Source organism: Dipodomys ordii, unplaced genomic scaffold, assembly GCF_000151885.1.
Source record: "Dipodomys ordii isolate 6190 unplaced genomic scaffold, Dord_2.0 Scaffold65, whole genome shotgun sequence".
Lineage (NCBI taxonomy): Eukaryota > Metazoa > Chordata > Mammalia > Rodentia > Heteromyidae > Dipodomys > Dipodomys ordii.
This window is the reverse complement of record NW_012267281.1, coordinates 4755230-4773713: the sequence shown is the minus strand read 5'-3', so window position 1 is coordinate 4773713 and position 18484 is coordinate 4755230. Positions and strand designations below refer to the sequence as shown.

At 41.3% G+C, this 18484-nt stretch overlaps 1 protein-coding gene across 2 annotated transcripts in view; it reads left to right on the top strand.

Moving 5' to 3' along the window:
- Nucleotides 1–917: 917 nt before the first annotated feature.
- Nucleotides 918–18484, top strand: part of Itgbl1 (integrin, beta-like 1 (with EGF-like repeat domains)) — a 170042-nt gene continuing 152475 nt past the window's right edge. For both annotated transcript variants that reach the window (XM_013022988.1, XM_013022987.1), the window contains exons 1-2: nucleotides 918–1015; nucleotides 1901–2118. In XM_013022988.1, coding sequence (XP_012878442.1) covers nucleotides 918–1015; nucleotides 1901–2118 — 316 coding nt within the window. The remainder of the gene's footprint in view (nucleotides 1016–1900; nucleotides 2119–18484) is intronic.

Here is an 18484-nt window from a genome sequence, read left to right as displayed (position 1 = left end):
GTGTGCCCAGTCCTCTGGGCGTCCTTTCCATCTGGCACAGAGCCTGACACCTGAGAGAAGTGCAATTAATCAATAAATAGGCGGTCATTGTCCCAATTAGAGATAAAACACAACAAACAACCAGCACTCAGTAGGGGATTAAGAAATGACAGGGATTTATTTTCAGTGCAAGTTATACTTGGAATAGATCTTTTCCTTGTTTGCGCATACTGGATTACTGGGATGGGAGAGATGGGGTGAAACTGGGTCAACCACAGTTTGGACTGTCCAAGTCAAGAAAAAAAATGTGGTGTGATAAGCAACTGGAATCAGAGAATGCTTTTCAGACATCTAAGAAACGAAAACAGCCAGCATTTAGGTACAGGAAACAAATACAGAAAACAAATAGAAGGAGGCGTTGTGTTTGTCCATTTTGCTTGCCCTCCATCCTACATACCCCAAATGGCACACCCTCCTTAACAACCCCCCCCTTGTCAGAGGCCACCCCTCCTTGTAACAGCTTGGGAGTTACTTAATAGTTTATTTAATATCAATCCACTGATTATTCTCCTGTCAGATATTCCTGGGACCTGTCCTTGTAAAAAGAAAGGATTTTCTGAAATCTGTGAACAGGACTTTTTTATGTCAAAATAAACCATCTGCTTGTACAACTGTTTCTAATTACTTCCCTGCCTAGAGTCTCCACTCTGAGGGGCTGGGCACCAGGACCCCGCCCAGAGCAGCGCCTTTGCCCAAATCCTCCCAGGCCGTTCATCAACGCAAGCAATCGCAACTCCGGGAGAAGCTGCGGACCTGGGTCCTTCTCCTGAGACATCTGCTGGTGACACCTCCCTCTCCTGCCACCTCCTGAACTGCCCCACCTTGCAGAAGGGCAGCTCCCCCCGCGGAGAGCACCCAGCCCAGCCCAAGAGCTCAGCATGCGTCCCAGGGGTGTCAGGAACCTCTTGCTGCTGGCGTCCTCTTTGCTCTTTGTTGGGCTCTCTGCTGTTCCTCAGGGCTTCTCTCCTTCTCTGAGGTAAGTCTGACCTTGTTATTCTTTAAGATGGACTGCCCAGCTTTGCGTGGCAGGGCAAGAGTTTGCAGACACCCATCCTAAGCCAAGAACAGCTTCTAAAGTGGGATAAAGTGTTTTCAACCTGTCTATCCCAAATCTCTGTTCTTTGGCTGTTTTCCTTTGGAAAAATAAAACAGTTGAATATGAATACCATTTCTCTTTCTGTGAATACCTAGAGGAAGAATCACAGCCAGGAGTTCAAGGTGTCATTCTGTGACCCTGTACCATCCCAGAGCCTAGCAAGGAATTTTATACGCTTATAATATCACCAGTGCATTGGGTACTTATCAGATCCAGAAAAAAGACACTGACGTGTCACAACAACTAAACTCAACTGTTTTAAAAGCACACTGCATAAAGACGGCGTAATGCAAACTATGCTATCATATGTAATGAGGCATAATTTATTTCTATATGTTCTTTTCTCCCTCTGACCATCTGATAGCAATGGGACATTATAAAAGAATAGTGGAAAGCCAGCCAACTGTCACATTTTGGATTAACATGCATTTTTAATCTGCACGTGTGTATTTAGATCTGGTGACATACTGCTAGGGGGACAGGACTGGATCATCTCTGTCCCTGAGGGAGAACATCATTTTTTTTTTATTATAATGCTACTTGATGATACTTAGCCGGATGTCCGTTGCCGGATTCAAAATAAAAGCTAAAAGCAAATAACAATAAACCCCACATCCCAGCCTGCCCAGGAAACATTGGCTTCCCCAGAGATGGGGCTGTATACAGGCTTCCTCCTCACAGAGCTGAGTGGATGGTATGAGGGTGGGCCAGGCAAGAGCCTGACCTTGAACCTGACCTTGGCTGTGGTCTTTGTGGTCTCTGCAGAAGCTGGTCGGGCGCCCCCTGCAGGCTGTCCCGGGCCGAGTCGGAGCGCAGGTGCCGCGCCCCTGGGCAGCCCCCAGGGGGTGCGCTGTGCCATGGCCGCGGCCACTGCGAGTGTGGAGTCTGCATCTGTCACGTGACCCAGCCAGGTACCTACTTTGGGCCACTGTGCGAGTGCCACGAGTGGGTGTGCCAGACCTACGACGGGAACACCTGTGCAGGTACAGGCGGCGCCGGCTCCTCGGGGAGGGTGCTCTAGGCTTTGCTGGGCACCCCGGCCTTCAGCTCGAGGGTCAGGAGAACACCCATGTGGTGGCCGGAGGTGGGGCAGGCATCATGCATTCCCTGCCGGGCATCATGCATTCCCTGCATACACACACAGACACACAGACACACAGACACACAGACACACAGACACATAGACACACACACACACACACACACACACACACACACTGGTACTGGGGCTTAAACTCAAGGCCTGATAGCTGGCCCTCTACTAGTTGACCCGTGCCTCCAGCTCTGGGTTTTGCTAGTCCATTGGAGATAAGATCAGCTTGGATTTGTCTATCTGGGCTAGCTGCTTGACTTTCTGAGCTGAAGTGATACTCAGTATTTTTCAGAAGTAGAGTGAAAAAAAATGTTAAAAAAGGACGTGTTTTAAATTCTGATATTGGGAAAGGATAAGCAATTTCTTGAGAGAAAACCCTTGACCACTTTCCTAGGTTCACATAAACGTGCCATTTACAGGAGGCCAACAGCCCAAGTTCATCCTGACCATACAGGAACTCTATTAGTTAAAAGGACAAACATAATGAATTCCGAGAAGGGGTTTGGCAAATTTGTAAGGAAAAAAAATAGCAATGTATTTTGCCCTTGATGCTACTAAGCGTAAGACGTCCAAGAATAACACAGAGAGATCAAACATATTTGAGAGCAAAATATTTTCCCTTGGCACCTAACTCAGGAATACATTGTGAGAGTTCTTCATTTGTAGTCTGTCTAAACATGGGGAAAATAATCCTAGAAGGAAAAGGGCTGACGTAGAAGTCAGTGCATAGGTGCATGGAAGTATGTGGTTTGTTTGCTAACCTGTGAAGACTAGAGCTCAAACCTTGAAAAACATTAAATGACCTACTTGCTGTTATTTTTTTAATGGTGTGTGTATATGTCTGTGTCTGTGTGTGTCTGTGTATGTGCACGTGCACACCATTAATAGGGCTTGACCTCGGGGCCTGGGTGTTGTCATTTAGGTTTTTTTTTTCCCTGAAGGCTGGAATTCTACCCCTTGAGCCACAGCTCTAAGTCTGGCCTTTTGGTGACTAATTAGGGTGAATGGACTTGCCCACCTGGGCAGGATTCAAACTGCAATCCTCAGATCTCAGCCTTCTGAATAGCTAGGGTTATAGGCCTGAGCCACCTGCACCTGGCTATATTTACTCTTAACTTCATCAGTCCCAAAGGCACAGAATATTTAAGGATTGCTCTTTGGAATGAGTGCTAAATATTGCCTAATACTTTAAACCAATTCAACTGTTACCCAGATCCTGTGGCTTTTACTGCTTTTGGCAATCCATCGTTAAGATTATGAGTTTGGAGCAAACTTCCCAGGGCTTTTTCTATTGGGGTTTCATTGGTAAAGAAAGTGATGAGATGCAGCCATCAGCTGGTGAGGCAGGCGGATGGCTGAGTGCCATGATAGACTGCAGTGAGAGGGCCTGGGAGACACTTTGTTCAGAGGCTGCAGAAGAATGCTGTGGGTATGGGTCTTCTCTCCTCCCGTCGAAAGGGATTTGTTGTTTACTCATAACATCTTCACCACTGCATTCCTTCCTTCTTGATAGTGGATGCCGTACTGAGTCATCACATGGTTTTGTTTGAGTTGTGTGCATTTCTATACAGGGAAAAATGCTCTTAGTAGTTCAGTGTTGAATGAAATAAATGTGTTCTTCCATTCTCACTGACAGAGAGTTCTCTCCTGGGCCTTATGCAGAATCTGCCCCTGTGAGAACGTTGGTCACTTTTGTTAAGCCCTGAATATATCCTTACCCAGATCCTACAAGGTCAGCCTGTTCTGTATTTCAGATTTAGTGTCTCAATTCCATTTTCAAAGAGTTCCAATTTTGAGACTGATATGGAAACTGATCAGGATTTCTGTTGGTACAGCTCTGGGTCTTCTTCACCTTTGTAAATCTCTTCCAGAAATAGCTTTCTAGAGACATCCTCAACCACCATGAGGAAAACAAAGCCCTCCTCTGGTAGATTGTCATAAAGTGACCAAGAGTTTGGAATCTGGGGCTTGCCTTATGGAATTACAATCAGGCTTAACATTTATAAAAAATGTCAAATACATAATACACAATTTAAGCTCAGTACATTTTAATCTATCTATCTATCATCTAATCTATCTAGCTATCTGATATGGTGTGGCAGTGAAGCACAAAAGGTAGGAAAGTAGACATGAATAGGTGGATGGATGGATAAATAGGATTTATAGTTACTGGGAATTGTGTGTGTGTGTGTGTGTGTGTGTGTGTGTGTGTGTGTGTGTGCATATGTGAACATACCCTTTTGTGTGCTTGCTGATACTGGGGATTGAGATCAGGTCCTGGTGCTGTCCCTAAGCTTTGTTACTCAAGGATTGTGCTCTACCACTTGAGCCACAGCTCCACTTCTAGCTTTTTGGTGATTAATTGGAGATAAAAGTTTCATGAATAGCTGGTCACCAGTGGTTCAGGCTTGTAATCTTAGCTACTCAGGAGGCTGAGATCAAAGCTGAAGAGCTGAGGGACAGTGCCCTGGCCCAGAGTTCAAGCCCCATGACCAACAAACAAACAAACAAAATCTTATGAACTTTTCTGCTCCTGCTGGCTTTGAACCATGATCCTCATATCTCAGCCTCCTTAGTAGCTGGAATTACAGGCATGAGCCACTGGTACCCAGCATTATTGGGCATTTTGATAAAATAAGCATAGCTTGTTTTCTTCATGTAATATAGGCCCATTATTGATTTAAAGCCCGAAAGGTCAAGCAAGGACTGTTATTTTGGCCTCATCTCAGAGCATCTGGTGAGACACGTTGCACTCTTTTAAGTACAGTGTTGAGATTTTCTATTGTGAATCACAAAACACGTACTTTAGTCTGAATTACTTGAAAGTGATTATATTCAGACTACCAAGTCAATTCTACTTTTCCATGATGCATCAATCTGCCTCATGCTTCTACACTATAGGGGTTTGGCCTACAGACTGTTGTTATAGTTTTGTCTGTTAGGGATAAAACTACTTTTGGTGAACTGTGCCTGTGAACACAGGATATTTTCCAAGCGTGTCTGGGTAATCCCATGTCCAGCCCTGGTCACACTTCAATAAAATGTTGGTCATTTCAATCTGCTTTTTATTTTGTCGGTCATGGGGCCTGAACTCTGTCCCTCAGCTCTTCAGCTCAAGGCTAGCACTCTACCACTTGAGCTACAGCACCACTTCCAGCTTATGTGCTGCTGCAGAATTGAACCCAGGGCCTCATGCATGCAAGGCAAGCACTCTACCAATGAGCCACCTTTCCAACCCCTCAATCTGCTTTTGAAAGATGTCACTCAAAGAGTTTAGATTTAGTCATTGGGAATAACTCATGAATTCAGACTGAGCCAACACCTAGCAAGTATTGTGTATTTGTTAGATTCTCTTCTGACAAGGGGGATTTGTGATTTTCTGTCCACCTCTCTTCCTGCCTCGAGTGCACCTCTGCTCCTGGTATCACCTTTGGAGCCGCAGATGCACATGGGGACCCCGGGGTGGGGGAGGTGTCTTAACCTCTTGCCAGGCACCTGCTTCTTAGAGGCTCAGTGGAGCTGCTCCTGGGCCTGGGCTGCTTGTCTCAGGGCTGCTTCTGTACATACCATGGATGATGTGTTATCTTGTCTAAGCCTCTGAATTTGCTGTTCTTGGTCACTAATTTATATCCTGTGTTTATTGAAGATTCACATCCAAAAGTTCAAGCCCCTTAGAATAGGGGAGTGTATAGAATACTTAGCTTGAACTCCTGAGACCAGTAGGGCTGAGTTCCCCATTAGTTTACCTGCTCCAAGTTGGTTATTTCTGTGAGATATATGTCATTTGCTCCATGCAAAAATGGGGGGAAATTTACACTGTGGGGAGGGCGACTGTGATGTCAAGGGAGCAGACATCCATGAAGCACAGCTGTCTCCCTGAATGGAGGCTGTTATTGCTGTTGCTTTTAAACCTCCAAGCTTTAAGGGACTTACGCAAAGGCACATGGGAATATTCTCTTGCTTTAATTGTATTTGCTAGCGATGAGGTAGCCAGGGATGGGTGAGATAGTTTCAACATATATGATTTTTCCTTGTCTTTTATCTTTTAGGAAGTTACTGTGTTTGTGTGAGGGAGGTATAAGTTTTAAAAATTCTAATGACCAGAATTGAATTCCCAAAGAGAATACAAAAAAAGTATGTACTGGCTTAAATACAAAACTTTTCTAGTTTCTATGTATATCTAAAACTTATGAAAACACGACGCCCATTTGCTCTAAAGTACCAATAGAGAGGAGAGTGGATGTGAGTGTATTCACCACAAAAGTCAAAAGTATGCACATGGAAACCAGCTATGGTTACCGGTGTCCTTCAAATTTTTATGTTGTGTGCAATGAACACACACAATTCGATCACTTGGGACAAATAAAGAAAAATCAGTAAATGCAACTGATACTTCATGCAGAGAATAGAGTACATCAACCCAAAGAGCGGGCATGTGATGTTTAAATATTAACCCAACACATCTCTGTGTAGAGGTTCCATGCTTGAGTTCATTAGGGAAGCCCTCGGTGAGTGTCTTCTCCATAGCTGGAAGATTGGACACTCAGCCCACCATTGCTCACACACACCAGGTGACAGACAGACAGGAATCTCAGCCTGTGGAGGCACACCTCTCGCTCATCCCCATTTCCCACCCAGACGGGTCGGTGACTCATAGAGTAGAATGACAGAATCTCTAAGTCATTTAAATAATTCTTCTTCCCTTTTATTTAGTTATTTTTCATTTCACTTTATTTTATTGTAAGGGTGATGTATGGAGGCGTTACAGTTACATGAGTACATTTCCTTTGAAACATTGTTACCCCCTCCCTTGTTTTCTCCTTCTTTCCCTCTCCCTCCTCCAACTCTCCTCCTTCCCAAGTTATAAAGTTCATTTCCCACATAGTAACATAGTATCTTGTGAGTATAGTTGTTGCATAAGTTCACCTTTGTCCTTTGTCTAACCATTTTGTTATTCCTCTTCCTTTTCCCAAATCAGATCTATATCTATATCTATATCTGTATCTACATCTATGACACAGGGTACCAAAATCAAAAACAGTGACAACAGGGGATAAACCAAAGGAAAAGAAAACAAAAGAAAAATGAAATAACTTCACTTAGTACATTAAAAAACAAAAACAAAGAAACAAACAAAAGAAATCCTTCTTGGAAAAATGTCTACGTTAAACGCCTAGGCATTTATAATTTAACTGAAGTAGGTTAACAAGTGTGTTCTATGACTCTTTCTAGTCTTATTTTCAACCATAGTCTTCAAATTTAACCAGTCTAAGCTTAGTGTGTATACATTTATATTATCCCATGTTCATTCAAATGTACATGTCCAAACTTACAAACTGATCCTTTTGTGTTCTGTCTCTGTCTGTCTCTCTGTCTCTGTCTCTCTCACTCACTCACTTTTTTTCTGCATTAGGAATCTACCATGGATCTGGCATCAATGGCTCATGCCTGTAATCCTAGCTATTCAGGAGGCTGAAATCTGAGGACTGTGGTTTGAAGCCAACCCAGGCAGGAAAGTGTGTTAAGCTCATCTCCAATTAACCACCAAAATGCTGGAAAAGGAGCTGTGGCTCAAGTGGTACAATGCTAAACTTAAGCAAAGGTCAGGGATAGCAATCAGGCCTTGAGTTCAAGACCTGAGACCTGCTTGCGTGTTCTCTCTCTCTCTCTTTCTCTCTCTCTTTGTCTCTCATACACACACACACACACACACACACACACACACACACACACACATCCACACACATCTACCATTCTAGTTTAATATTAAAAAGAAGTGAATTTTACCCCCCCCCATTATTAGTATCTGTTACGCTATGTCCCTACATGCACACAGTATACCGGTGATGTCACCCTAGGTCATTCTTCCTCTCCGTCCTCTCCCTTCCCAAACCCATCTCAGCAAGCATTCTTGTTCCATTTTCCATACATGTATGTACTGTATTTTGGTCTATAATAGTCTCCAGTATGGTAGTGTTACTTTACTAAATTGTTTGTGCCTCTAGTTAGTTCCACCTTATTTGTTTTATGTTTTTGATATAGAAGAACTAGTATTTCAAATTCAGATCCAAAGCTAAATACACAGCACACACCTTCATACACATAGCTGCATGCAGCTTCCTAGCACTGTGACTTTGTGCATGTAGAGTATAGGAATTCTCCAGCTACATGCGAGGGATCCCTGGCACAAAGACATGGTAACAAAAATGCCTTCAGATGTTGCCGGTGTTGGCAAAGGCAAGTTTTCCATCAGGGGACCTGGACCATCAGAAGCCTTTGTCCTTTCGGGGAATTTAGTTTCCAGAGCTGATCTTGGATTCAAGGACAGGCACCATGTTTGCCGAAGTGGAGAAGTCTCATATTGCTAGGTCTGAATGTGCCAGGGGGCTCTCTTGGCAGGATTTTAGGCTCCTGCCTGGATGAATTCTTAAGCTATTTTCCATCAACTCTTAAGTTGATAAAGATAGAAAGTGGCAAATCAAATTTTCTTGGGGAAAAAAGGAGTGTTTTGTCTTTTCAAGAATCACATTTCCTGGCAAATAGGGAACTATATTTGGTAATAGATCTCCCTCTTCTGCCTTCTCCAAATCATCTTCCTTAAAGCTGGGTAGAAGAATGATGGCTTTATAAAGAAAAAAGAAAAACAAGAGCTTTCTAAGGGCACTGACTTCTTTGACCTTGCATCACCCCTGGCTTAGCTTGGACAGGGAAATAAGTGCCTCTGTGAGAGTCTTGTCATTTCAGGTACCTAGGAGGAGTCTCTAGTGTATATACCAAATTATTCCAACTGAATAGTGTCCACCCCAATTTCCTGTTCCATTATTTTATTAGGAAATTTCCTAGGAAAAGGCAGACCAGAAGATCCTTTTTTAAGAGGTCAATGAATTGGGGCATTGCTTATTGTCTCTTAGGGTAAGGCACACATACACATTTGTGACAAAGTCAGTGGCGGAGTATAAGAGCCAAAAATCAGAAAATTAAAACATGGTAAATGCATCTTCTAATTGATCACTACTGCCCTTTCGAAGCTATCATTTTCTGCTGTGTTGAGTCATTAGACAAAACTAGCTATTTTTCTAAACAAAATGACTTGGTTATTTAAGTCTTTTCCTCTTCGAAACACAAAAGACAAGGTATAGACTTTTAGTTTTTTGGTCAACACCATCAGTTATGTGAGCTCCAGGAGAATTTTGGACCTGAAAATAATTCTTTTAAGAAAAAAATTCAATATGGTGGACAAAATTCTCTAGATTTAAACCTTAAAGTCAATTTTGCATTAGTAATAACAAAGGAACAGTGGAGAAATAATCAACTTACATTTCCTTTTGCTTTGGTGGGAGATATTTTTGCACAAAGGAATTCATTCAATTTTCATGACTTGTAAAAGCAGTCAAAATAATTATTTTCTCACCATCAGACTAAGAAGCCTAGAAAAGAAATTCCCCCTAAATTCAAACATAACATGACAGTTGTCCCCAAACCACATAATTGAAGGAAATTTTTTCATAAGTTTTCAGAGGACTAAAATGTAGGCACAATTTTAAAATACCTCATTTCTGCATGTAAAGATAAAACTTTGAGGTCTGAAGCTCAGGCAGTACAGCACCTGTCAAGCAATCAAAAACCCCCAACTTCAAGCCTGCCTTAGTACTACCTAGCATTGGATGGATAAAACTTCTATTGATTTTGTTATGAAAAGTCAAATTTGATTACCATTTTGTTTTATGTCAGTAAGTATGCATAAAGGCTTAAATATTATGACAGTATTCCTCTCCCTGAAATCCCTTCTGTATTTAATGCCAAAGAAATTGAAGTAAGAGAATTTGTTTATTTGTCATGCCAAGAAAGAACATTTTCTCAGCTGTAATTGAGGTTCTTATAGTGATTACACTTAGCATCAACTATTATCCACATAAGAATGGTTCTCCTGAGCCAGCAACTGAAGAAACTCCACCACAACTTATAACTTTCCTTGTATATAAAAGTAAGAGAAAAAGCCAGATGCTGATGGCTAATGCCTGTGATTTATGCCGACTCAGGAGGCTGAGATCTGAAGATCATGGTTTAGATACAGTCCAGGCAGGAAAGTCCATGAGACTCTTATCTTCAATTAACTACCCAAAAGCCAGAAATAGAGCTGTGGTTCAAAGTGGTGTGCACATGCACATGCACATGCACACACACACACACACACACACACACACACAGAGTGGAAAGAGAACATGAATCTATTCATTATTTCAATGAATATTGATTTCCATTCTATTCTGTTTTATGAATTTGGGGCTTTTTGAATAAGTCACATTAGCGAGTTCTTCCTTTTGCTCTTATCAAAGTACTCATGAAATGAACTCCAGAATTTCAGAGTTGTGAACAATTTAATATATGTATAACTGTTTTGATATGAAAGCAATCTGCAGCAACTTAAATTCTTAGGAAGGGAATCAATGTCTCTAGAAATCAGAATGAGTTGACCTGGTCATCTAGAAGGCTGCTTGCACCTCGGAAATGGATATGCTGTCCCTCGGGTCAGGACTTGGAGGCTGTGTGGGACATCCTTCATGCATCAATCATCAGCATACTGGGATTCCTCAAATTCTATCCGTTCTGTGCCTCCAATATCCCAGCCGATATGCACGATGTAGAACTTAAAGACAGGAAGCACTGATATCCTACTAATGTAGTCTTTCATGGGTGTAGGAAAGCTGATTGCACAAGTTTGGAGATGGAGAGCGAGGGCAATTTTGGAAAATGCATGAGATCTGTAAATGAAAAAGAAAAGCTAGTTGCTATTTCTCACTATTGTTCCTTGCTGTGTGGTCTTTTTCAAGTCACATAACTTCTATGAACCTCCACTGAGATGTATTAAACATCTTTCAGATAGTTATCTAAAGAAAGATAGGCATGTTACGATCAGACCAAGAAGGGGAGAGAAACCATATCAAGGGATACGTCAAATCCAGTGCCTAGGATTAATAGGGGAGTGGGAAGATTTTGCCTTCCTAGGTTACTACTAACCAGGACAATCATGTGACCTTCAACTTAACCTTTAAAGCTCTACTGGCTTTGATGATTTTAGAAACTCTCACTTTCCATAAGTATATATATGTTACCCCTCCCATCTCTGTGAGTTCCACACATGTCAATGTAACCAAATGTTGTTTCAAAGTATTCAGGAAAGAATTGCATTTATACTGATGACCCACAGACAAATAAACACGTGCTGCAACCACTGGTCTATCCTTCCTATTGTATCGAGTTACACTGTAGTTTAAGTAATCTAGAGATGATTTAAATTGTACAAGAGGGTGTGCTTAGGTTACGTATCACTTCATAGGAGGGCTGTGGGTATCTGTAGGGTTTTGTATTCACTGTTTCTTGGAACGATTCCTGGATACACCCAGGGAAACTGTGCTTAGTGACAGTCTGCTGTCTGCATGCTCTGGCCTGGGCTTCCCTGTCCTGAGGTAGACTCAGTCTAGACATTCAAACGGTCTGCCAGGTAACTGAGCAAGGCATTCCTGAGGTCCAAGAACAGCCCCACGAATGCACTGTGCAGACTGATGTCTGGAGAATAGCAATAGCCCAGAAGAGAGTTTCCTTTCCTAGCAGAGCAACCTTGTGTGGGTATACTTTAAAATGTAGATTTAATTACAGTAATGAGTCTTGTGAGCTCACTATAGATAAAAATATGGTAATGATAGTTGAGTTCATGTTTGTTTAGAATTTGCTATGTATCTTCTGCCTGGTATTAAATTGTCAAAATAAACTTGTGGTACAGTAAAGGCATCCTACCCTTCTAAAAATAAAGTCACAAACCTGAGAAACGTTAGTGAAATGTGTGGCATCACATACTGTCTCCTAGCTAAACTGTCTACATCATCACTGTTACTGTGTTAAGCACAGCGCCACCAGACCACAAATGCACGAAAACTATTAACTCCCTTTTCTATGACTTTGAGTTTGCCACCACAGGGCGTTGTAAGGATATATGAGTATGTCAAAAGAAGACCCCTTTCTACAACAGCAGTTGACAATAACAAACTTACTTCTTTTAATTGAAAGAAGACATTTTGTTTACTTTAATTTTTCTCATACAACCCCCCCCCAATTCCCTAACACCCCAGGAAAACAGAATGATAAATTACTTAGAGATGAAAATAATATTTTTATTTTTTGTATAGTTCCTATTGTGGACTTAGTTTTATTTATATGTTGTCTTGTTCTTTGTGGAGAGTCATATTTTCTTTAATGCTTGAAAATTCTTAATCCTTTTTGTCTTTACCTGGGCCCAACTTGAATTTCTAGATAAAACACCACAGGGTAAGTGATAGCCCCCCAAAAAATAATACATGGAATGAGTGGTATATTCAAATCACAGTAAAAAAATCTTACTGAATTTGAAGACAGAGTGTGAAACACTATCCAAATGAAAAGCAGAAACAAAAATTAAAAGGGACTAAGCTCCAGTTGGCTGTGAAATAATATTAAATTTTGTATGATTTAATCCATGAGTAAGGGCAGGAATAGCCTAAGTATTTGAAGAAAAAATAGAATTTTTTTTCAAATTTGTTGAAGACTGTGCTTACAGTGCAGAAAACTCAATGAATCTGAAGGGGAAGGGATTCTGAAGAAACCTTGTGAAGGCATGTCATAATTCACTTGTTCAAAATTAGTAATAAAGAGAAAAAATTAAAAGCAGCAAGAACTGGGTGCTGGTGGCTCATGACTATAATCTTAGCTACTCAGGAGGCTGACATATGAGGACTGAGGTTCGAAGCCAGCCCAGGCAGGAAAGTCCCTGAGACTCTAATCTCCAATTAATCACCAAAAAAAGCCAGAAGTGGTGCTGGTAGAGTGCTAGCCTTGAGCAAAAGGAGCGTAGGGATAGCGCCCAGGCCCAGAGTTCAACCCCCAGTCCTGGCACACAATAATATGAGAGGGAATACTTTAGGCAGAAGGAAAATGATACAATGTTGAAATGTGAGGCTGCAAGAGGAAATGAAGAGAACTAGAAATGGCAACTAAATATATATATATATTGTGTGCATATATATATATATATATGTTATATCATTGTTTTTTTCCAAAGTATATGTATCTTCAAAAGAGGAGATCAGAGGGTAAGATTGTGACTGCAATTAAAACTAAAAATAAACACATAAACCACCTGCCCAAACTCCCAATCCCAACAGCAAAACGGGATAGTAGGTAACTGGGTGTATGAAGATTATTTGAGAAACAGAAGAAAATGATAAACAGTGCAAATAAGTAACATAGGTTTCATTGAAGTCATAGCAATTATAGATATAGAGCAATCTGCACATCCTGTGCTGTCCTTTTAAATGGAGTACACTTTTTAGCTTGACACACACACACACACACACACACACACATACACACACACATATACACACATGCTGAGCTGACCCCATATCTTGGATGGAAGAGTGTGTAGTTTTCAGAGTTCATTTCTTTCCATGGACATAGATTAAGAACTTGTGCCTGGCTCAGATTTCAAAGGGAAATCTGTTTCAAAGGGATTGACATTAGATTGCTTTCAGGAAAGCATTCATCATCACTAGGAAAGTTTCTTGGTCAAAGAAAACGTAAGCCAACTATTAACTCTACCTTGTGAGGGACATAGTTACAGAAAAGCTATGTGATCTCAACCTGCCCATGCCTGGATACCTTCCACTCCACCGAGGAACAGTGCAGTGTGGTGCAATTGGAAGTGCTGTTCGCAGAGCGTTGGGTGTGTGTGCAGATGCTCTGTCTTCTCTGCCATCTGTTATCCGGGGAATCCCCTGCAGCCTCTGAGGTATGCAAGGAAGGGGAATCTCCCTTGCAGGAGGTGCTCGTGAATGCTGTGCATATATTCGGTCTTTAATTCTCAAAGGGAGTGAATTGTATTCCTTTTCTCCTATTTGTGGTTATTTCTTTCTTTTTTATTTTATTTTATTGAAAAGGTGATGAGCTGGAGGGATGATGGTTACATAGGTAAGGCAATAAATGCATATGTTTTTTATCATTGTTACCTCATCCCTTTTGATCTCCCCCTTACCCCTCCCTTTTCCTCCCCTACCCCAAGTTGTAAGGTTCATATCCCACACAGTGTCAAGTGAATATCAATGTGACTGTGGTTCATCCATTGTTTTGCTGTTTCTGTGATTCCCTTTTCCTTCCACATATTGCATTGTCTATTGTACAAAACATGAGATACAAAAAAACTAAGAGAAACAAGGAGAGAGAAAAACAATAGAGAAAAAAGAAGGAACTACATACAGGCTGTAATGAGGAACTCTTGTTTCCGTAAATTGGAGTTCATGTTAATATGCTTCATTTTATGTAGTCCTTTGCACTAAACACTTGGGTTATTGAGAGCCCCTGTTAAGAATATCATATACAGGGCTGGGAAGGTGGCTCAGTGGTAGAGTGTTTGCCTTGCATGCATGAGGCCCTGGGTTCGATTCCTCAGCACCACATAAGCAAAAAAAAAAAGACAAAAGCCGGAAGTGGTGCTGTAGCTCAAGTGGTAGAGCACTAGCCTTGAGCTGAAGAGCTGAGGGACAGCGCCCAGGCCCAGAGTTAAGGTCCACGACCGGACCCCCCCCAAAAAAAAAGAATATCATATACATATTCTTACAAATGAGGGAAATTATCTGACCTACTTTTTCTTTTACTTCTTTAGATAGTTACAGGAAACCACTTGATCTGTACCCAGCTGGAGTGAATAGCCCAGAGGGGTTCACTGTTTTGGATAGCTTGTGTAGCATCCCAAAGTAACTAAGAGGTGCAGTTATTTTATCTCTGCCCTGAGGTGCTATCTCCAAGTGAGGAAATTTGTTTTTTTTTTAATCTCCAAACTACATCTGTAAGCATAGAAGTAATAGTGAGGTGTTTCTGCCTTGAAATGTGTTATGAGACAGCATTTGTCTTGTCAAACTGAAGATTAAAGAGACTATTGAAACTGTATATAAGTAAAATGCTATTTTATAAAGTCTTGACATACTAGAGTAATGGATACCTGATGACATGTATAGAAGGGTGGGTGTGAAAAAACCCAAACAAACCAAGGCCATGTTCCAAAGTTTCAAATTCTTCTTTTGAGACATAAATTGTTCATAGCTTCAAAATAAATTTTCTTCTCATTTCACCCTTGAAGATTTTTCTGGAGACTTTCCTTATCTATGAACTCATGTGATACAGGAAAAGTGCTCAATATTCATCTAGTTTCCCTTCATGCCTTGGTAAGTGATTGCAAAGACCAGCTGACATACCTGAACACGTATCAGAATCAAGGTAGGGAATGTATTGGAGAACTTCACTCCCATCTGACTTTGGTCTGCCCCAGTAGACAGGCTATCCCATTTCCACACATTCACACGGGAAGAATGAGAATCACTTCAAGACAGCCCTATGAAGACCATACCTTAAAAAAACAATGTAATGTGACCCTCCACCCAAGATGGTGAGGTGTGGGGGATACTTTAAGGGGAACAGCATACTTCAACAGCAAGATGCAGAACAGTTCTTTGCCAGCACAAGTCCACACCACAGCATCTGAAGGAGACATCTTAAACTTAAAAAAAATGAATCTAAATCATAACAGGGCAGCACACTGCTGAGTAACATTTAGTAAAGCCCATTTTGAAAAGGGGGACTGGGGAACTTTTCTTATATTTTTTCACACTAGCAGTAAAAGCCTGTGTGAAGGTGCAGCTAGTGATCAGGCGATTGGAAAGGAAAGGACACTAGTCCCATTGTTGCACACAGATTAAACAGTGTTCCGTTCGTGCGACTCATTGGTGAAAAATAGAAACCACTGAGGGAGGGGCTAGAGGTCTTGGTGCGATGATTGCTCACTTTTAGAACAAGTGAAAAGGAAAATGTTTCTCATTCTAGATTTTTGTCTCACAAGCGTAGTTGTAGTGGGCGAAGTGTTGAACATGGGTAAGCTGGATTTTGATTACATTTAGTTAGCCATTTGTAGAGGATTGGATTGTTGTGACCTCTCAGATCTCCTGCGTCAAAGCCCTGACTTCCAGTGTTGAAGTATTTGGAGACAGGGCCTCTGGGACACGCTTCAGTTCAGATGAGTTTCTGTGGGTGAGATGCTGTCGTAGAGAGGAAGTAACTCCTTTCTTTGTCAGGGGTGAGGAGGTGGCAAGAAGGTGATGGTCCACAAGACAAGCAGGCAGTCCACACCAAGAATGAAATCCTATGGTGCTTCTGTTCTTGTAATTCTCAGCCTCTGCAACTGTGAGAGAGAAATATCTGTGGCTTAAAGCCACTCAGTCAACAGTACTTTTGTTACCGTAGTCTGAGCTGACTCACAGAATAAAAATAATGTTGGCCAGAGAGATTTTGTCTGTGTGGCTGTGGGGTCTGACATACAAGCAAAAAGGAATGGTCTAATCCTGAAGCCAGTGCGTTCAAGACTGATGAAGGTGATGTTCCAGACAGAGCTGTTTGGGGTGCATGGGGTTCATGCACAGCGATAGACCATCCATTCTACATCTGAGATTCTCAATGGACTTTTGAGCTGCTCTTGAAGAATGAGAGGAAGTTGGATCCTTGGAATGTTGTGCTTTTTCAGGGGTGTGATATTGGAAGCAAGTATAGAGAAAAGGCTAAACTACATGTAAACATTTTAGCAAAATAGGTCCAGGTTAACACATCTAGGTCAAGCCACATCCACAGGTCTAGTTCTGTTGATTTCCTTGCTTCAGATTTTGGTCTGTCAGACTTAGGGGTCAAGGGAGAATGCAATCTCACTCTAAAGAGTGAAATCCTTCGTGAATAACAATTTTCTTTCTCTGTTAATTGGCTTGAGAATCTCTAAGGTTGCTCAAAAGTCAAAGATAGTTAATTGGCATTTTAATAAAGAATATCTAAATTTTTCTTTTTCACTGGGTCCATTCTTAATAAGTTCTATGTTAGCATGTTGCGTGTGGTTTCTGGGTGGACCAATTGGCTGGCAAATAAACATGTTTCATTTTTAAAAAGATGCTGATGACTTTTCTGGTATATAATTTTTAATCTGAAACGGATAGGTATGTAAATTGCTGTAGATGGTTTTCTTCCTTAAAGAAACCCTTCTCTATCTGTTTGAAAGTTGCAAGTAAGCTGCCTTTTCTTCTGCAAGGTGATGGAATGTGGGGCTCTTGGCTGCATTCTAGCACAGTAAATCTGCTGACAGTACCCCACTGTTATCATTACTGCAAAACTTCCCTATGAAGCATATAGCTTCCAAGTGAACCCATTTTTAAAAAAATTGGTTGTGGGATCTGAACTCCAGGCCTGGGCGCTGTCCCTCAGCTCTTCAGCTCAAGGCTAGCACTCTACCACTTGAGCCACAGCGCCACTTCTGGCTTTTTTTCTGTTTATGTGATGCTAAGGAATTGAATCCAGGGCCTCATGCATGCAAGGCAAGTACTCTCCCACTGAGCCACCTTCCCAGTCCCCCCATTTTTTAAAAATGTCTTATCATGAGACAGTTTATACAGAGGGTATAAGTTGCAAAGCTTTATAGTCACATTGTTACATTGGAAAGGATTTTAAGATGAAGTTCATTATGGTAGAATGTCCACATTGCAACGTCTTCTATCATACATCGTTCTTTTCTAATGGCACACTATCATGCTTTTAAATATTTCACTTGTTCTTAAACCTTATAAATGACAATTTTATAAGATGATAATTTTTATGAGATGAAAATTTTATAAGCTGACAATTCTGAGTAATCTGAATGGTCATGGTGCTCTTGCAGAAGAAGGGAATACCTATAGCTCTTCCCTTCCGAGCACTAAATGCTTCACAAAAATATGTGATTATATTTGTGGTCATGCTCAACAGTTATTCATTTAGGAGATGGGGTTGCTTTTTTGTATGTGGAAAGAACAATGGAATAAATGAGGTGACTTTTAGTATCCAGAAATCCATTTGACTCAAGGGAGACGACACAGTGCAGTTTTTAGGGCTTCTTTATAATTTACAGTGGATACTGATTTCCTGCTCAGATTTCTTAAGGCCGTTGTTGAATTGGAAATGAGGCTGGGCATGGGTAGCATCCTGGGCAGTACCTGAGCGGGTTGGTAGAGTGACTCCGTATACTCTGCCTCACTTTTTTCTCTCGTTTCTTCACTTTCGTTCTTCCTTTCTTCCTTCCTTCCTTCCTTCCTTCCTTCCTTCCTTCCTTCCTTCCTTTCTTTCTTTCTTTCTTTCTTTCTTTCTTTCTTTCTTTCTTTCTTTCT